General features: G+C 34.6%; 2 protein-coding genes across 2 annotated transcripts in view; both read left to right on the top strand.

Moving 5' to 3' along the window:
- Positions 1-2,514, top strand: part of LOC126781412 (tyrosine-protein kinase transmembrane receptor Ror-like) — a 33,348-nt gene extending 30,834 nt beyond the window's left edge. Inside the window, exon 8 of the mRNA XM_050506376.1 lies at positions 45-2,514. Within this exon, the coding sequence (XP_050362333.1) occupies positions 45-823 (779 nt within the window). The 3' untranslated portion in view covers positions 824-2,514. The remainder of the gene's footprint in view (positions 1-44) is intronic.
- A 4,472-nt stretch (positions 2,515-6,986) lies between these two features.
- Positions 6,987-20,147, top strand: part of LOC126781345 (dedicator of cytokinesis protein 9) — a 43,675-nt gene continuing 30,514 nt past the window's right edge. Inside the window, exons 1-21 of the mRNA XM_050506288.1 lie at positions 6,987-7,204; positions 7,929-8,048; positions 8,306-8,478; positions 9,772-10,066; positions 11,630-11,801; positions 12,342-12,549; positions 13,136-13,439; positions 13,506-13,723; positions 13,811-14,001; positions 14,887-15,131; positions 15,491-15,690; positions 16,074-16,194; positions 16,392-16,664; positions 16,929-17,045; positions 17,736-17,918; positions 18,178-18,315; positions 18,656-18,851; positions 19,065-19,135; positions 19,248-19,407; positions 19,491-19,730; positions 19,847-19,964. Of these exons, the coding sequence (XP_050362245.1) occupies positions 7,157-7,204; positions 7,929-8,048; positions 8,306-8,478; positions 9,772-10,066; positions 11,630-11,801; positions 12,342-12,549; positions 13,136-13,439; positions 13,506-13,723; positions 13,811-14,001; positions 14,887-15,131; positions 15,491-15,690; positions 16,074-16,194; positions 16,392-16,664; positions 16,929-17,045; positions 17,736-17,918; positions 18,178-18,315; positions 18,656-18,851; positions 19,065-19,135; positions 19,248-19,407; positions 19,491-19,730; positions 19,847-19,964 (3,791 nt within the window). The 5' untranslated portion in view covers positions 6,987-7,156. The remainder of the gene's footprint in view (positions 7,205-7,928; positions 8,049-8,305; positions 8,479-9,771; positions 10,067-11,629; positions 11,802-12,341; positions 12,550-13,135; positions 13,440-13,505; positions 13,724-13,810; positions 14,002-14,886; positions 15,132-15,490; positions 15,691-16,073; positions 16,195-16,391; positions 16,665-16,928; positions 17,046-17,735; positions 17,919-18,177; positions 18,316-18,655; positions 18,852-19,064; positions 19,136-19,247; positions 19,408-19,490; positions 19,731-19,846; positions 19,965-20,147) is intronic.

Below are 20,147 nucleotides of genomic sequence, written 5' to 3'. Positions count from 1 at the left end.
TTTTAAGTGTATGGGTAAACAAAAATGGTCTATTATTATTCCAGATGATACAAATGTTAGTCCATGGATGGTTTTTGAGTACATGGAGTGGGGTGATTTAGCGGGAGTATTACGCGGTTCTCGGGGAGGGAGACGACCAGGTTTAGTTCTCGATGAATCGGCTTTACTGCACGTAGCTCTGCAAGTGGCGCGTGGAATGCAATATCTGGCATCCAGAAGGTTTGTGCACAGGGATCTGGCTGCAAGGAATTGTCTAGTAGGTACTAATTTAGCTGTTAAAATAGCAGATTTCGGGATGTCTCGAGATGTTTACACATGTGATTACTATAAAATGGGTCGTGAGCGACCCATGCCTGTGCGATGGATGTCACCAGAAAGTATTGTTTATGCTAGATTTACTCATGAATCCGATGTTTGGTCTTACGGTGTAGTTCTTTGGGAAATTTACAGTCGAGGAAAACAACCGTTTTACGGTTGTAACAACTATGATGCTTCAAAGAAAATTTTACGGGGAATACTTCTTGTGCCACCAGATGACTGCCCACGATTCGCATGTGAACTAATGAGAGCATGCTGGACAATAGATCCCAGGGATAGAATAATGTTCGATGAAATATGTATAAAATTAGAAGCAGCTCAAGCAACTGGTCCCGATTCTAGCCCTCAAATGCGACTACCTCGGCCACCGGTGGGACCTTTAGAATCAGAAGGTTACTTAGTTCCTAATCCACCACCCCCCACTGTAGATTACTTAAAACCTCTACCAGACCTTGACCCAGACTCCGACTTCAGTGAAGATGAAGACGTAGAAGAATATACTTGACGTCCGGACCCCGCGCCCAGCTCGCAATATGTTCCCCGCTCTTCACCCTTGGCTTCTGCAAGGTGGACTACCTTCACATTCCTATCACGAATAGATAATGAATATTTTGAGTGCTAAATAAACACTCGCTATAGTGGATAACCAATCTAAAACTATTTAGATGGAATGTAATGTCTGAATTATTAATGTAAAAATAATACTCAAATATATTATGACGTGTGAATCGTGTGATATTATATGTGTTTTAAAATATGAGTGCGTGTGTATTTGTGTGAATAATTAAATAACCTTAAAATATTATAGAACATCATTTCGAATATTGTGCCATATAATTATTATATACCAAAAATATATGTGATGGTCTTTAATGGATTTATTACAATTCTATATTTTATTCAAATGTAACTAATACGTGTAGCTATAAGCTTATATGTATCTTGTACAGTACCAGTCACGTATAAAATAAATGTATTCATTTACAAAAATATGATGATCATTGTTAGTAAAATGTATTTAAATATTGTACTGTAGATGTGTTTTGTATAATGTGTAAAATATTATTTTTATTCAATTACAAAAATTAAATTAGATTTATGTATATTAATTTTGACGATAACAGTACGCCAGTTTTCGTCTGTTTTGATAAATGTACAGTTTAATAATAATTGTTAATACATATTTATTAAGGTATTATTTATTTATATACTGAAAATAATGTGAATATACTAACTTTAACTTAAATGCCAAATTATCATTTAATAAGAAAACCCTACTGATAATGATATACAGAACAACAAAGCTAGCTACAACAGCGCTAAAAACTATAAATACTTATATAGGTAATACGTATATTTAAGAGTATACAGATGCGACGAAGTATTTTTTTAAGGATTATTATTACAATATCAATTATTGTTATTGTACTTGTAATTAAAAATGCATCTCTCCTACCAATTAACTTGTCAAACATGTCATAACCGTCTTTGCAAAATTCGCGTGATCTAAGTTGGCCGGACAGAAATCAGTCACGAGTGGTATATCGCTAAGCGGTTTGGAATTAAGAGTTTTTTACTTATTTCGATAGACTTTCCGTGTTAACGTACGATTTTTTAATTACGAATATTGTCAGAAGACGGCATCGTTTTCATTCCATACAAATCGCAATTATCGTCAACGCTATCGTATAAGTATAAAAACTGTCACACAGGCACGCAGATATAAAATTTTAGGAACAAAATCTAAGATAATAGTTATAGTTTAATATTTATCGTATTTTGAGACGAAAGTCTCGAAGAGTCTTAAATTCAGCCGACCAACTTTGTCTCGCTTATTGTACTGTCTAACTCAAAAATAGTAAATTATAGCTTAATATTTAACATGTAAATACATAGACATATTTATATTAATAAATAATTTCTTTTTTTTACATAGATTCAGTTCTACATATTGTGTAGTCATAACTTTTAATAAAATATACTAAAGAGTATTCTGATTAGATTAATTGTAAATTTTATAGAAACAAAAAGTACCTATTTTTTTAAAGAGTACCTATTTTAAAAAGTATACCATTAAATATTAATACTCGATTTTAATTAAATGGGTAAACAATATATATATTTAATTCTATAGCAATTTAATAAGTCATAAAATATTTAAAAAGTTGAAATAATATTTTAAAAAATATGTATAAACATTTGTATTGAAATACCTACACTTTTTTTTTCATTAAAATATTCAAGAAGAATTGTATGAATTATTAACAAATGTACAAGTTTTCTATAATAACATCACGATAAAAACATATTCATTACAATTTTCATGCTCCGATATTTGTTTTATTTTCCAATATCCATTTTTAAGAAGACTAGGAAGAGGAATTAATATTGTTAATAGAAAACCAAGAAAAAACAGACTATTATTGAATAATTTTGATATCGATATTAAGTATAGTGATGGAGATTATGGCGAAGATGATTGGAAATGGCTTCGACATGCGACAATTTGATTTAATTATTGCAAAATTTAATTAGTCAAATACGCTGAAATGCATATTGTGATGCATATGTTTGAATACACATAAGTAACACCTTTTTTTTTTTCGACGGCGGCGGCATTAATGAGCTTCGGGCTCAGTTGGACAAAGTGTTGCCTGAAGCTCCATCTTCCGTCCAGGATCAGACCCAGATACCTAATCTGGGCCTTCACCTTTATCACTGTCCCTTGGACTGCGATACACGCTCCACGAGGAGGGCCCCGACGTGAACTGTGGAATAAAGGGCCTCCGTTTTACAGGTGGAAATCCTCAAGCACAGCATTTTGATCCGGTCCATCGTAAGCGACGTTTCGACTTCGACCAGGAGGGCCGCCTCTTGGAAATTTCGCCCCGTCGCCATGAGTAAAGTGTCGTCCGCGTAGCACAACAGCCCCATTCCGGGAAGGACGGGTGCCCGCAGGAGCCAGTCAAAGCCCACGTTCCACAGGGTTGGGCCGAGAACCGACCCCTGTGGAACGCCACAGCTTATCTGACGTCGAACAATTCGCCCATCGCTCCCCTCTCAGAAGATCATTCGATCCTGGAGGTAAGCTGCCAGCAGCCTCCTAAGATAGGAAGACACCGCGTGATATTGAGGCGCCTCTCTTATTGTCACGAAAGGAAGACTGTTGAAGGAGTTCACCACGTCTAGCGATACCACCAGGACCACGTCCCCTCGGGCCACTGCCTCCATGGTCCGGGTCTTTAGGGCGTTCAGGGCGTCGATGGTTGATCGACCCGCCCTAAACCCGTACTGAGCCTCTGAGAGACTCGGTCCCACTTCCTCGATGTTGAACAAGACGGGCAGCGAGAATTTTCTCGAAGAGTTTGCCCGTCTCATTCAACAGCACAACTGACGTGGCTTCGGGAATTGCCCGCTGAAAAGACACTTGTCAAATAGTTCCCGGAGCCTTCCAACTAGGTATTCCAGAGCGTCTTGCAATACACGCCCTGGCACCCCATCCAGACCCGGCGCAGTGGTTCTGACCCTCAGACGATCAAGGGCCATTTCCATCTCTCGCTCCGTGATTTGTGGTGTAACCACAATTTCTTCTTCGATCATGGAGCGAGGAGCCATTCGTGGAGGGACATGCTCACCTGTAAGGGGGAAAAGCTCCCAAACCAGGCGCAGGAGAGCATCGTTTCCGTCACGGGAGCGCCGTGGGTGCTAAATTTTCCTCGTACACCACGGTACGGGCGCCCATGGATCCCTATTCAGGTCAGCCACCATCTCCTCCTTCGCTCGTTCCAAGGCCCGACATATACAACCGTAACAGCCTGTGAATATCCCACTGCTGGGCTAAAGGCCTCCTCTCCTCTTTTTGAGAAGAAGGTTTGGAGCTTATTCCAACACGCTGCTCCAATGCGGGTTGGTGGAATACACATGTGGCAGATGTTTTCCTTCACCGTATAACACGGTTTCCTCACGATGTTGTCCTTCACCGTATAGCACGAGATGAATTATAATTACAAAGTAACCCACGATCATCGGTTAAGATTCATGCGTTCTTACCACTGGGCCATCTCGGCTCATATACCAGCTGATATATACCATGACGGAGCGGTGCCCTACGCCAGGCCCTCGGCATGGCCGCATCGCACACCTCCTTAAGAACATTGTGCATGAAGCTGGCCAGCTCTTCTACACTGGCGCCCTCCCGCAGAACCCCATCGCTACACGATAGCAGCCTCTCTCGCGACCAACTCGCGATCTAGTTGGCCAAGAGACCACCTCGGGAGCGTGGTTGGCATCCTCGAGAGTTCCACTGGCCTGTGGAAGACAGAGATCTCGAATCGGATGAATCTGAGATCCGACAAAGTCTCCACCTCTTCTTCCACCCTCCAATTCCTCGCTCTGAGTGCACGGAACCTTCCTGATGTCTCATACAGGTTTGAACCTGCCCTCTGTTGAGTAGTGACAGGCAAGAAAGTAAAGCCCACACCTGAACGGCCCTCCCTCGCGGATACGTGGCTGGATTTCCCCAGGCGCGTGAATTGGCATTAAAGTCACCGAGGACCATAATCACCGATTATTGGCGACTTTGGTTTGGTATAAGATATTCAAAATTAAGAATGATGATAAGTTATATCAAAATACAAACAATAGTTTGTCTTTATTTGTTTTTCTATTCTTCCCTTGTATAACAATTTTACTGATCGATGCTTCAGCCGTTTTTCGTATGTATGAAAACAAACAACCGAAGAATATAAAATACACCTACTGTTACGTGACAAAAATCACCTGTGTGTACTGGGCCTTATACTATATATTTCATAAAGTTTAATCCATCAGTTATTATGGATTGCAATTTAGAATTTTCAATTAGATATGATATCATTTGTCTGTGCACCGGCTCCCAAGATATGACATTTGATAAAATGTCGATAGTAATTCCGATATTGGTCGCGCACCAAAATATCATTGTTGGGCGTAGACTGAGAAACTAATAGACCCAATGACGATTCCTTTCTCACATACACAGGATAGGGAACGAAAATTACGTTACAAATGTTTTAGATAGAGATACAGTTTCAAATTTTTTGTCCCTTATCGTGTAACCCGTTTTATCAATGTTAGCAACTCTAATTGCGAAACAAACTTTGACAGTTGGTGCATTCGTTGTGTTTGATGTTCAATTTTTGCTAATATTTATTTTAGAAAACTACTGTAATCCAGTCAGAAGACAGAGAAATAATTCTTATACCATATCGAAGATTATACTATAGTGCATTGTCGTGTTATTTCATGTAAAAGCGATAGCGGGAAGAAAATTGCCGGCGTGTCTTTTCACGCATATATACGACGGTTTAGTCCCTAAACATAATTTCTCAGTGATGATTATTTATGATATAGCAGGACAGAACGTATTGTGTCGCATTAAAATCTCTATATATGGTTTTTTTCTAGTTTTATCAATCATAAACTATAATTATGTATCATGTAAGCACTTACATCCAGCCAGCGTCCGCTAAAAAAATGGACCGATCTTCAATAAAAAATATTACAAAGTAAACAAATAAATATTTAATCCAATAATAGCCTAAAGTGATTTGTTACATATAAATTATTTTAATTTATTCTTTCTTCTATTTGTAATTTTCTAATGACAACATTATTTATGATTTATTCAAAGTCAAATTTACCTTATAACGTACCTACGTCATTACACGTATTTACGATAAGTCGGTAAGCCGAGGAGAGCATTTCAGTCGAGATGGCCTAGTGGTTAGAACGCGTAAATCTTAATCGATGATCGTGGGTTCAAACCCAGGCAAGCACCACTGAATTTGCATGTGCTTAATTTGTTTTTATAATTCATCTCGTGCTTAACGGTGAAGGAAAACATCGTGAGGAAACCTGCATGTGTCTAATTTCATTGAAATTCTGCCACATGTGTATTCTACCAACCCGCATTAGAGCAGCGTGGTGGAATAAGCTCCAAACCTTCTATGTGGACACCATTCTTTATTAATAATTTACTTGAGTGTTTTAGATTTCAATATCTGAGGAAAATGCTAATCCAGTATCATCAACATCTTCGAGTGTCAATTTTTAAAATAATGCAAAAATAAAAACCACTAAAAAAAATTGCAATTGCTTGAAAAGTAAGATACGCCAAGAAAAAAAAACCTTAAAGCTGATATTAAAAAAAACTGAGACTGTTGCGTAGAAAGAGGTTGTAAATAAAAAAAAATAAGTACTGTAACGTATTTTTTAACGAAAAGCTAAATGATCAGATATTATTACAGAATTTTATTAAATCCTTAAAATCATATAAAGATTCTGAAGCATTATTGATAACGGAAACAAAAACAAACAATGCAATGATTTTTGGTTGTTTTGATTTCATTTAATCCTGAAAATAATTTCTCCCCCAAAACAGGGAATACGGTTAGTATGTTAACATTAGATGCACACATTGATAAATTGTCTGTGCTTAATCGCGATTACACGTTCTCTTGGTCTATTATTTTGTCTGTCTACGCTGTCGGGATAACTTTACTTACCGTGGCGAGTGATCCATGTCATGGTCGTGACAATGTAGACAACTAAACAGTTTTTTTATCTGTGAGAATATTAATCATCTGTAAATATTTTACCTGTATTCAAATAGATTTGACGGCAGAAAAACCAACACCTACTAATGTCAAATCGTTATTCGATCTCGTAGATTTCGGCGTTTATTGTTGTGATCATCAATAAATTTCTTTAATATGTAAAGTCAGTGCTTTACGTCAGAAATTATTTAAAAAATCTAACACGAATGTAATACATGGTGCCGCATTTTGAATAGGTCATAATGCCTCCAGTAATTTCTAGGAATAAGAAGAATGGCGCTGAATACGAGGTAAATATTTCTGATAAAATATACAAATTACGCAAACCAAGCTTTCTATTTTCTAACAGAAGCTATCTCCAAGTGGAACTCTAAATGTTGACCGTATTGAATAGTCGCTCATGTCGTTATTTAGAGAGATGCAGTTGATTTAAAATACATTTTATCTCATATAAACCTGTTTCTGCAAAACTAGAATTATTGTTTATTTATTTTGTTATAAATTATAATAAGATTTTTTTGCATAATATAATATATTGTTTGACTTATATATTCTTATGCTTAATTTATTAATACATTATTTGATCCAATATTTATATCATTAAAAAAAAAACATTTTATAAGGTAAATTAAATATTTTTAGTTTAGGATTATGTCATACCAACTGTATTCAACAATAATTCAGATGGGACAACCTGTCATACATACATAAATTAAATCATTAATATTTAAGTATGTAACATTCAACAAAGGCATACTATCCTTTTGAACATACAATAAAGTCAGTGACATAATGTATTCACAAGAAACCGTTTCTAATATAGTATTGTAAGTGAAAAGTTTCTGATAATAATAGTAACAAAATATTAACCATTTTTAAATTATGAATTAACTAAGAACCAAAAAATAAAATAAAAATAAAAACAAGCACACCAAACAATCAAAAACTGTTTATATGATTAAAAACACTTTCTGAAAATTGGTAAAACCATTTATATAATTTCTGTGTTTTCAGAATGTATTAAGCAATAAGTGCAATGTTCTTGACTTTGAAAAATACATACAGGAGAATAAAACACTATTATTAAATGATCCATTAAGAGATATTTTACTTTACCCAACAGATGATGTTTCTGTAAGTATTTGAAACATTTAAATTGTTAGTGAGTTCATAAGCTATACAACTTATGTAATAGTGGAGTGTGTTTATTTACATTGATATAATCAATAGTGTTAGTGTTGTGATTATTATTTAAAACTACTTCCATCAGTCTACTGTGAATCTAAATAACATAGTTTTGTTAAATATCTAACAAATATATTATATTCTAAACTTAATAAAATTGCTTTAAGAAAAATCGGTTTTGTGTAAATTGAAAGTCGTATTTATAGAGTGTAGTCCTTCCTCGTCGTTGGAGAACTGTGACAACGGCAGTGCCAGATGTTAGAACGGCTGCCACATGCCCTTTACTTACAAGACAGGCATTGCTAAGCTATGCCTCCAGTTGGAATCTTGTGCATTACAAATACAGCAACTATTCTGGTTCTTATCTAAATTTGCCTAGGTAAAATATTTTCCTTATTAATATTGCAAAACTATATTTAAATATGTAATGTGTGTGTATATTATAATGTGTTCCAAAAGTGAAATAGATTAACTTATAAACATTTGTTATATATCAAAATATGGATGTATTGGTCCGTTATCTAGATGCATCTCATACGCAACTTGGAATCTCATTAGCCATATAATTAGCATACTTCTCATGGCCATAGTTTTGTTTACTGATATTTAAGGTTATTCCACACTATCTCATATCTGACTCACTTCCTATCCATTGCATAAAAGACTCATTGTAAAATATGAATAATGATGATAATTGTTTCTATTTTAAATAGTTAACATTTCGTAATGACTATGAAATATTTTATTGTATTTACAATTTACATTTAGAAAAATAGAATTTGTTCATTCTTGACAAATAAATAAAAATATTTGACTCTCTTGATTCAATACAACAAAATTAGTTTGGTTGCTAGCAATGGCAACATTTCAAAGACCATTCGACTTTTCGTAAATATTTTTGGTCGATGCGACGAGAAATAAGTTCCGCATAAACCAATATAAACTAATCACTTCAAAAAATTTCAATATTTCTTACAACAAAACTGACGGACTTTACATTCGTACTTCCGTTCCTTATTATACTCCATTATCCATTTAGTTTTTTCCAAAAAACCTTGACTTTTATTCATAAAAACATATAAATCAATTTCCATATTTCTAAATTTATAATTGATGAACATTAATTAAAAATTATATCATTAAACTATGCATTGACTGTCAGTCACACATAAACAACTATAATGTCAGTGTGGATATTCGAGTTTTTAATTTTATAATTGTATTGCTTTCATTAATATAAATACTCATTGCAAGCAACATCAAGGTATAGTTCAAGGATTAATAAATAATTATAGATATAGAAATAAATTAACTTTACAATAGTTATGATGCTGAAATCCTCTAAATGTTATGACATTGTAATGCATATTTGTTATAACAATCATGAATATTTATATATAATCGTTGCTCAATGTTTATAGTATTAAGTATTAACATTTATATTATTAAAGAGGTTGAATTTCATAACAATTTAGTACAAGAAATCTAGAAATATTTTTAATATTTCGTTCATCAATTTGAGATCTGTCTATAATATACATTTTTAATTAAATACGTTTTATTCACGACAATGAATGTTTACAATGCTTAACATAAACATACAATTATTGTATTAACATTGTACTATCAACGTTGGATTAAGTTGATTCTACATTCTATAATATTTACACAGACCAATCGGGAATAAATTAACTGAGGAAGTATATGATATAGATACTGAAACAGATAATGATAACGATGCTCAAACAAAGGTTGATATTGGAACCAAAGAAGGTTACTTGCTCAAAGGTCCAGAAATCGGTTCGGATAGGATATTTAGCAATCTTGCTTCTAAATCGTTCAAGAAGCGCTACTGCTCAATGGTTCGAGAAGCCGACGGTGCGTATATCCTCGAAGTTTATAAGGATGAGAAGAAAACAGACACCAAGCTCACTATCGTTATGGATTTCTGCTCGGATGTGGTTAAGGTATTTGTACTAATATTAAATTTATGTAAAATGACAGCCCGTAAATATTCCACTGCTGGGAAAAGCAATCTTCGAGAATTTCATCTGAAACATTTCATTAAAATGTTATTATGTCTCCGTCTTCGAACAGCCTGTCAAAATCATAATGTAATATAATTAATGTAGATAAATTATTTTATTGCTTATTATTTACAAAACTACTAAGTAATCATGGCTTATGATATTTCTGTACACAATCATTAATTTATGAGCCTTAAATCACTAAAGATTCTGTAAAAAGCGGTGTCAATGGCATTAAAAGCGCAAAGCCGTTATCTATCTGATTCGCTTACAAATCAGACTTGATCTTATTTCTTAGTATTTAGAGCGTAAACGAACATACTAGTGAGTACCTGTTTTTCTCTGGTTACGGGTTTATAGGGCATGTTTCTTTTCAACGGACGCCAAGAGTTTATTAGGTCCCGTAAAAATAGATTTAATCGCGCGCTTTTAAATGTTTATTAATTTAAATTAAAGGTTCTTAAAAAATAGTAGCCAGTCAAGTTATTTCAAAATATGTAAATTCACTTTGATTCCTTTCTTTACAACGCGCGAAATAATGACTCCAAACACTCAGATTAACATCTCATTGCTTTTTATATTTGGATTAGCTTTAATTAAATTAACGGTTTGTTGAACAAAAAACAAAATATCCGGTCAACATGTTTATGAGATAAACATTCATTATAGCTACATAACTTTTAATGCCAATATATTTAAAACATTTTTCATTATATTTGTGCTTTGCTTATTCGACAATTAAATAATCGAAGGAATTGTTTCAAATCAGACAAGTAATATTAGTTTGAAAGAACACACTTGTGAAATGTTGAAAATGAAAATCGACGATACGCTATTTTGATACGTGTGAAAGTTTTATAAATGTACTAAAGCGTTTATGACAGTAAATTTACTATCATTTACATTTATAAAACTTTCAAACGCTCTTACTATCATAAAAGCTATAACCGTAAACCGTACCGTAACAGCCTGTGAATGTCCCACTGCTGGGCTAAAGGCCTCCTCTCCTCTTTTTGAGGAGAAGGTTTGGAGCTTATTCCACCACGCTGCTCCAATGCGGGTTTGTGGAATACACATGTGGCAGAATTTCAGTGAAATTAGACACATGCAGGTTTCCTCACGATGTTTTCCTTAACCGTAAAGCACGAGATGAATTATAATCACAAATTAAGCACATGAAAATTCAGTGGTGCTTGCCCGGGTTTGAACCCACGATCATTGGTTAAGATTCACATGTTCTTACCACTGGGCCATCTCGGCTCTAAAACCTATAATATTGTAGTAAATGGCGCATATTACTTTCTGACATTTAACGATCATGTTCTGCTGCAAGTTTTGTGTCTTTTTTAATATCTATATATCAAATCAATATATATAAATATTTTTGAATAAAAAATATTTTGATTCGATTTGATTTGAAAACAGAATAGCTGTAGAGGTCAATGTCTAGTACTTTAATAAACACTATAATATATATGTATAGTATAAATGTTCTTCTTTTAGAACACAAAACGCGGGAAATATTGTTTCGAATTACGCATGTCTGGCAATAAAGGATACACGTTCGCAACTGAAAATGAAGAGGATATGAACGATTGGATTAATGCATTTATAGCGGCACTGAAAAAGAATCAGGACCAAGACGGTCCACAATCGGACGAAGTGCTTGACAAAGGTTATAAACATATGCAGGATTTTATCTAAATATTTATATAACGTAGAATATCCTTCTGTTATTACCTGACTTTGCATGTAGACTTAAAATAAAAACTTCGAAATTTCGAAATATAAAATAGGCTCTTCAAGCTCACCAAGCATTATTGAATCGTCATTTTACAAGATTATATGGAAGTAATGCTGCCCATAAGAACCGGCAAGAATCTAATTATTTACTCTTTTTCACAACTTAAATTACATTGGCATGTTCATAGAAAACGTTGAAAGTTTTATATCCTGCACGAAAATTAACAAATACTGATGTCACGTTCATTTTTTATTTATATAACTTTGTATAGGCCTTTAGCTATTAGGTATTACACGCCTTATGTATAATAAATATATAAATTTAAAACGAAATTTATAAGCAATTACATATATGATAGTACTGTTATTTTATAATATAATCAGTTATTTTTGGAATCGGATCCAGTCAAGAATAACGAGAATATTTTGGAGTCGCAATTTTTTTTTTTTTGTTGAAAATAATTTGCTTTAGACGCAGATATATCTCTGACCGCGGAGCCGCCTCCTCCAACGTACGGCACTTTGAAGGGTCTCGAGCACAGCATGAATCCACTGCTGATGAGATATTCTCGCGAAACGGACTTGTCAATAGCAGCAGCGCGTAATGATTGTCGTTCTAACATCTTCTTTTTACCTTACAAACGAGCACCCTCGCCGGAACCTCAGCTGGAACCATTCAAGTAAGTTATTTATTTATTAGATCACCAACAAAGTACACACAGATACATGATAGCACACAGTTCATAAAATAAAAAAATAAAAGAAGTGGTACCTCAATTACAGGTGATAACAATAAACCATGAACATAATAATAAGGCAACATATACATTATAGAAAAGAAAAAAAAAACAATGAATAAAAAGTTAATAAACTAAAATAAAAATAATAATGAAAACTAATATGAATAATTAAGTATTACTATTATTTTATATTTAATGACTATTGGCCGCTATACGAATCACATGAAAAGTTGTTTAATTTTATACTATTAGCTATAATAATGCGACCTCTACTATCTAGGTGTATAATACTATACATATATAATTATGTTTTACATCCAGTTCAATTACGTTTGAAGTGAAGCTCAATAAAAGCTTATAAAAACGTTAAATTAAATTAAAAAAATATAATTAATCCATTATTAAATTTGACACACTAAGGACTACAGGAAAAGAAAATTACTATAATATTATTTTTTTCTATTTATTTATACATATACTACGATTATTTTAGTAGGTACTTATTTCGTGCTAATTTGTCTTTCAGAGAACATTTTGGACAAAGAATTTTGCTCAAATGTGAAAGCTTAAAGTTTAGGTTACAAGCGCCCATAGATGGCGATAAAGAACTGCTATGCCAAGTCGAGCCATATTTCACGTATCTGGCGCTGTACGACGCCCGAAGTGGCAAGAAAGTTACGGAAAATTTTCATTTTGACGTCAATCATGCCGCCGTAAAGGATCTAGTCAAAGAGAATGAGTGCACAAAGTCATTAGTAGAAAATTTTAGCTACGATGTTAAGTTAGACGTTAAACAGATAACAGAAGAATGGTTCAGATCAAAGAGACAGGTACGTTATAATATCAAAATTTAATTAGGTTTTTTTATCTTAATCTAATATTTTATCTCATTTCAGGTTGTGTTGTCAGTAAACAATCCCCATCCAGATCTATTTGTAGTGGTAAAAATTGATAAAATCCTTCAAGGTCATGTCAACCAGGTTCTCGAGCCTTATATGAAGGCTACAAAGGATCCTCGCTTAGGGCTCAAAGTCCACAAAACAATACAAGCATACGCCAACCGAGTTGGAAACTATCGGATGCCTTTTGCTTGGGCTGCTAAACCCTTGTTCAAGTAATATATATAAAAAAAAAAAAAAACAAAATTCATTTACTATTATTAGTAATATGCGGTTACTTACTATATTTTTTTATTATACAGATTATACAGCAATGATTTAGACATAACTCCAGAATTTCCCGCAATATATCGCCAAGAACCAAATAAGATGTCCGACGAGGACATACTCAAAATCTTATCTGATTACCGAAAACCGGAAAAATTGGCGAAACTAACCGTAATACCGGGATGGCTGAGCATCAATATACAGCAAAGTGTGGAACAAATACCAAGTATGAATATGCAGTAATTTTATTAGATAACATAATAAGGATTCTCTTAGGCTTATAGAGGAATCCTTATAAACTTTGACTTACTTGTTTATCCGCTTTTAACATTTGCATAATGAATAAAGTGCATTAAGGAAAATGTTCTTTAATATATTTTACAACAGACGATATATTCCAGTTGATAGTTACGAGTATAAAGGATTATCAAAGAGAATCTATCTTACAATAGCTTGTTAATTTCATAATCTAATCTGGTGTACAAATTTAGAGACAGATTCATTTATAATAAACATTTAACCAATTATTATATACTATATAAGTTTTTTTCAGACTGCCTCGTTGGTCTAGTGGCTCGATATAAGGCCGCAGACCCGGAGGTCCTGGGTTCGATTCCCAGGTCGGGCCAATAAAAAGTTATTGGGTTTTTCTGTCAGAAAATCCTCAGGAGCAGCCCGGAATCTGGAAATTGGAAGTGTGAACACTCCCGTGCCTCGGAAAGCACGTAAAGCCGTTGGTTCTGCGCCTCAACTCTTTCCGGTCGTTTCGGATTGCCGTCCCATCGGATTATGAGAGTTAGGGAATAGAGAGTGCATCTGTGTTTGCGCACACACTTGTGCACTATAAAATCTCCTGCGTAGTTGGCTAATCTCTCTTGAGATGCGGCCGCCGTTGCCGAAATCGGTCTGGAGGACATTATTATTATTATTATAAGTTTTTTGTAGGGAAGCCAACCTAAAAGTAAGTTTTAAGTCGAACTTGAGTACCACGTTTGAATGAACCGAATCTGATCCTAAAATGTTATTGTGTCAACTTTATTTCTGTCACGTTCGCCGTTTTAATTTTTATATTTTTCAATGTACTTAATTACTCTTTTCATCTTGTTCATAGATTGTATGACGAGCTCCTACGCAGCCCTAAAGCCGTTCCCACTGCCACCGCCATCGCCTCTTACCTTAGAACTGGCTACATTGAACTTAGAACCGGAACAACCTTACGCCGCTTTTATACACCATTTATATGTCCGACCGCTGTCGTTGAACTTCGAGTCGCAAAAAATATTCGTTAGAGCAAGGAACATCGCCTGCTCTATTGAGCTTAAGGAAAACGACACGGGCGATGTTAAGCCTCTGCAGGTATAATAAATAAGGATATTTATAGCAAATTGCTGTTAAGAAAACAATTTAAGAAGTAAATTATTTGCTAGTAGGGATTTGTGTATGATTCTACCGCCAAACAGCTATACTTATCATTGTAGTGTTCCGGTGAGTGAGCCAGGAACATTACATCTTAGTTCCCAAGGTTATTATCCATTCAATGCAAGATGCATAATATTTCTCAGTGATGGTGACCACTTACCACCAAGTGGTCTATTTTCCAGTTAATAAGTTCTATTATATAAAAATATGTAGCCTTTGAAAGAAATCGGTTCTATCATCTTACGGAAAGAGTCTATTTATCCTCTAATGAATTTTGGTGGCACTTATTTTTCTAGGTTATATATGGGCGTACGGGTATGACGTCACAATATCGTTGCTCAGTATTGCATCACAACGCAAATCCTAATTGGTGTGATGAAGCTAAAATAAGACTGCCAACTACAATAACACCATCTCATCACTTGCTGTTTACCTTCCATCACATTTCATGCGATCTTGCCAAGAAGAATGATACGAATGTGGAAACCTGTATAGGGTAAGAAGAGAGTGCATTTATTATTAATTAATTATTAATACTTATTTTTCCTACCACTACAGCCATACAGCCCAAGGGTTTAGAATCGAACAAACAAAACATCGTTGGACAGTCAATATATATAAAATAATAATATGGCAATGCATCGAAAAAACAATACAAGTTCTATTTAAACTTTCGCTATGTTTATTGTGTACGTTGTACATTATATTCGGGATTTAGAAGCAAGCATACCTCCTTAAAATCCAAACTTAATAAATTAAATCAATTTAAAAATTCCTAATTATTTAAAATATCAACTGAATTAACAATTTACTAAGCAACTTTTTCTTAACTTATCTTAACATAAACTTGCCCTAATACCATATTTCTATGGATTATAGGTATGCTTGGGTGCCGTTGCTGAAAAACGACAAGCTTATTGATGAGTTTGTGAGTTTACCAATAGCTACACATTTACCATCTGGATATTTATCAATACAACCCCTCGGTCTCGGCAAAGGGGTAAGATATTCCAATTTATCATAAAAAAAATGTTCTTTGAGCCAATAGCCACTTTTTATGATAAAGTGATAAAATATTACTAACACTATTTTTATTATTATTTTTTTTTATTTCTTGCGAATATAATATAGGCAGTTGCTAGAATGTAACTGTTATGTGAAGCGATTATTTTGTAACCAAATCATTCTGCTACACAGAACACGGGCCCAGAAGTAGTTTGGGTTGAAGGAGAAAAGCCTCTGTTCCGTTGCCAGCTAGTCCTGGATTCAACGGTGGCCACTCGGGACGTGCACTTACACAATTTATTCTCACAAATCGAGCGACTGATCAAGACCAGTTCTCCTCCCACCTCCCCCACGCCCCCGCCGTGGCATGACGTATGCAACGCACTAAAAACTGCGCACGCGATTAATCTGAGTTCTTTGATCGCGTTCCTACCAACAATTTTCAATCAACTTTTTGATCTTATGGTAAGAACTTAGTAATTACTACTGGCATATTTTTTTTTGTTTTTTAGAGCAACCTTACTTTTGTTTAAACAATGTAAATTACGACACTAAAACAATAAAGCGACATTTTAAAAAGTCTTTCTAAAGTAAGTCTTTCTAGACCCACTAGTAAAACTACACTGTATGTTACTTGCAAAATTCAAATCAATGTATTATTTATTGTAGGTTGTTAACAAAGGTCGTGTTCTGATATTTAATTTTGGTTTTTTGATTTTCTACTCACAGACGATTGAAAAAGGATACTCGCACGATATGGGCTTCCAAGTGGTTAAATTAATTGTACATTTTGTACATTTGATACATGACTGTGGGAGGAAAGATCTTCTCGACAGTTATGTTAAGGTACTTCACTTTCAGATTTTTACACATACACACACAAACGCACATTCGCGCATTCGCACACACACCTTTTTTATAACGCTGAAAAAACGCGTTACTCGTTTCCCTCGCGGGAACAGTGGAGGTGTATGTGGGGCTCGCCGGTGTCCAAGGCGCCGAGTGTGCCACGAACATCGGAATACCCACTAAAAAACCAGCGGTACCCTTTCTGTTTTAACGAGGACCGCCACGAGAATCGCTTGTGCATGCTACCGTGGACACACACCCACCCATATTTTTGTGTTAAACTTACATTGTTTGCTTAAAACCGATAAAGATCTTCATTGAAAAAAAGCAATAGTTATATTTATAAATAGAATGTTATTTTAAATAAAAAAACTATATATATACAAAATAAATACAAATTTGTCCAATTTACATACGCTTAGTTAGTTCCTACACGAGATCCAGTAATCAATCATTCCAATTCCATATTCAGAATCAGAGTAATAGGTTTTACTAATAAGATTGTTTTCAATAACTAATTAAAACTTGCTTAGTGGCAATTCAAGTATAGACTTAGGAATTTAATTAAAAATTCGTATACCTAGCTAGTAAAAATATTTTATTAGACAACTGATTAATATTCATATTTATTGTTATTTATATTATGAGTATGAATATAAAAACTCGTGTTTTCTTTTATCTTTCCAGTATGTATTCAACTGTGTGGAATTCAAATTACACACAGTGTTGACAGCCCCCTTGCATATGTTCGTGGATCCCAATCAGCAGGACTTTCTGATGTGTCACAAGTTTATGCAGTATTCCAGTTTTTTCTTCGACATCATTATTAAGAGTATGGCGCAATATTTAATAAATACAGGAAGGATTAAGGTATTATAATTTGAATTTAAAAATTCCGGTATTTTACCCATGAGATGAAATAACGTACATTTGCATAGAAACATTGACAGTGAAATTTATATGTTTGGATACATTATTACCATAGTAAATAGTCAATATAATATACCCTTCATATGCACACTTTACCATACATAGGAAATAATCTCTATAGATATATTTAACTAATTTTAATAATTGTCTTTGCCTATGAATTGTATTTATTATATAAGTCCATTCCCCTTTTTCACAGATGTCTCGGAACGAACGGTTTCACAGTGACTTACTAGAAAACATAGACAAATTGGTATCCACCGTCGAGCCTTCGCATATTTTGCAACAGCCAATGCAGACTCATATATTCAACAAAAATTTGGCCGTATTTTTAAAAGTAATTCTTATCAACTTAATTAAAATAAATATAAGTGTTTAAAATAAATTATTATTTAAAGGGTTATTTGTACGCACTAATAAAATCGGAGGATTTACTTATTTAGGATTATTAACACCATTACAACAACATTTGTTCTTTTCTCTGATACTATTTAAGTCTGTATTTAGTAGTGAGTCACAATAATAATTCGGAAACTAGCTAATATAACATAAATTATAAAATGAAACAAAAATTGTAATGTTAGTCCTGCGAGGTTTTTAATGTTTTACAAATAATCCTCTATATATATATATTTTAATCATATAAGATTTTAATGAATTCATATTTTCTTTTTCAGTCGTGCCTCTCGTTTATGGATCGAGGGTTCATATTCCGCCAAGTGAAGAAATATTTAGAAAAATTTAAACCTTGCGACCCGAAAGGATTGTTTGATTTTAAATTTACATTTTTACAAATTATCTGCTCCCACGAGCACTATGTTCCTTTCAACTTGCCGCTACAAGCGAATAAAATAGTAAAAGATTCAGATGAAGGTAAGAAAATTATTGCAATTTATAAAACATTTATTATTCCCTTATGAATTTCGTTCCCCTTAGCCAATTTCAAGGACGAGCAATATACAAGTTACAACTACAAATAACCAAAATGTAACAATTTTAAATATCTTTAAATAAATAACATGTTGCTTTTGATTTTATGTTAATAACATTTTGTGAAAGTCAATCGAAACTTTATATTTTCAACAGAACCGTCAAGATTACGATTGACCGACGAGTTTGTAATGAGACACTTTCTTGCCGGGATCCTTTTGAAACAGGTAGGTTTGTTGTTTCGTAGAAAGTTAGTAGAAAATACCTTGTTGTAAAAATGAAACAGCCTATAATATATGTCACGAACAGTGAAAGTAGTGACAATGTGTGGGTGCGCAGGTGGAGCAGTCGCTGCGCGAGGCGCCGCAGAAGCGCCGCTCGGCGCTGGGCGTGCTGCGCGCGCTGCTCGCCAAGCACGAGCACGACGAGCGCTACCGCACGCGCCAGGCGCGCGCGCGCCTCGCGCATCTCTACGCGCCCTGGCTCTGCGTCGTGCTCGGTCCGTGCCGTCTGCCGTCTGCCGTCTGCCGTCTGCTCCACGTATACATTCCTTGTATTTTTAATAAACCATTATCATTTCAGACAACGCTCATCGCCTGGTCACTAAGACGCTCGCCAGTCCGGTGCTAGAAAATGGCCACGACAAGGTAGACGGCGACGCGACCGGTACCTCTGCACTTAGCGGCCCCCAGAAGGAGGTCGCATCCGCTAACAGTACTCCGCGGAGGAACAGGCTGACGCTGCATTTCGACCACACGCCGGTCCGCAATTCCGCCCATTTCAAGGATCCTCCGAATATCAGCAGCAACATGTACGGCAAAGGTTTGTGTATAACTTTGTGACGTTCTGGTTGTGGGCCTATTAATCGTTTCCATATTTACCGCGTTTTTTGTTTGATCTATTCGTTTGTGGTGGTTTATCATTAATTATGTTTGTAGATAACGCAAATAACATGTCGCAAAGCTCTTTAGAGTCGGTCTCGACCATGTCTGGCGGTGATTCGTTGCCGCGAAACGCTCGATTAGATTTGAGTGAAATTGGAGATCAAGTTAACAGGTAATGGATTTTATGGATTTTACGCATACTTCATTTCATACATTTTTTGCTTTTTCTAAGACTATTTTATAATTTAAGTTATACATATGAATACAAAAAACACAAAATTATATTACTAACTTCTAATTATCTGTTGTTAAAATCATATTTAGATTTATGAAATTGTCAACAGAACTTTTATTT

The sequence above is a fragment of the Nymphalis io genome, chromosome 3, assembly GCF_905147045.1.
Source record: "Nymphalis io chromosome 3, ilAglIoxx1.1, whole genome shotgun sequence".
NCBI lineage: Eukaryota > Metazoa > Arthropoda > Insecta > Lepidoptera > Nymphalidae > Nymphalis > Nymphalis io.
Note: the sequence above shows the minus strand (reverse complement) of the source record. Positions and strands in the feature narration are given on the sequence as shown.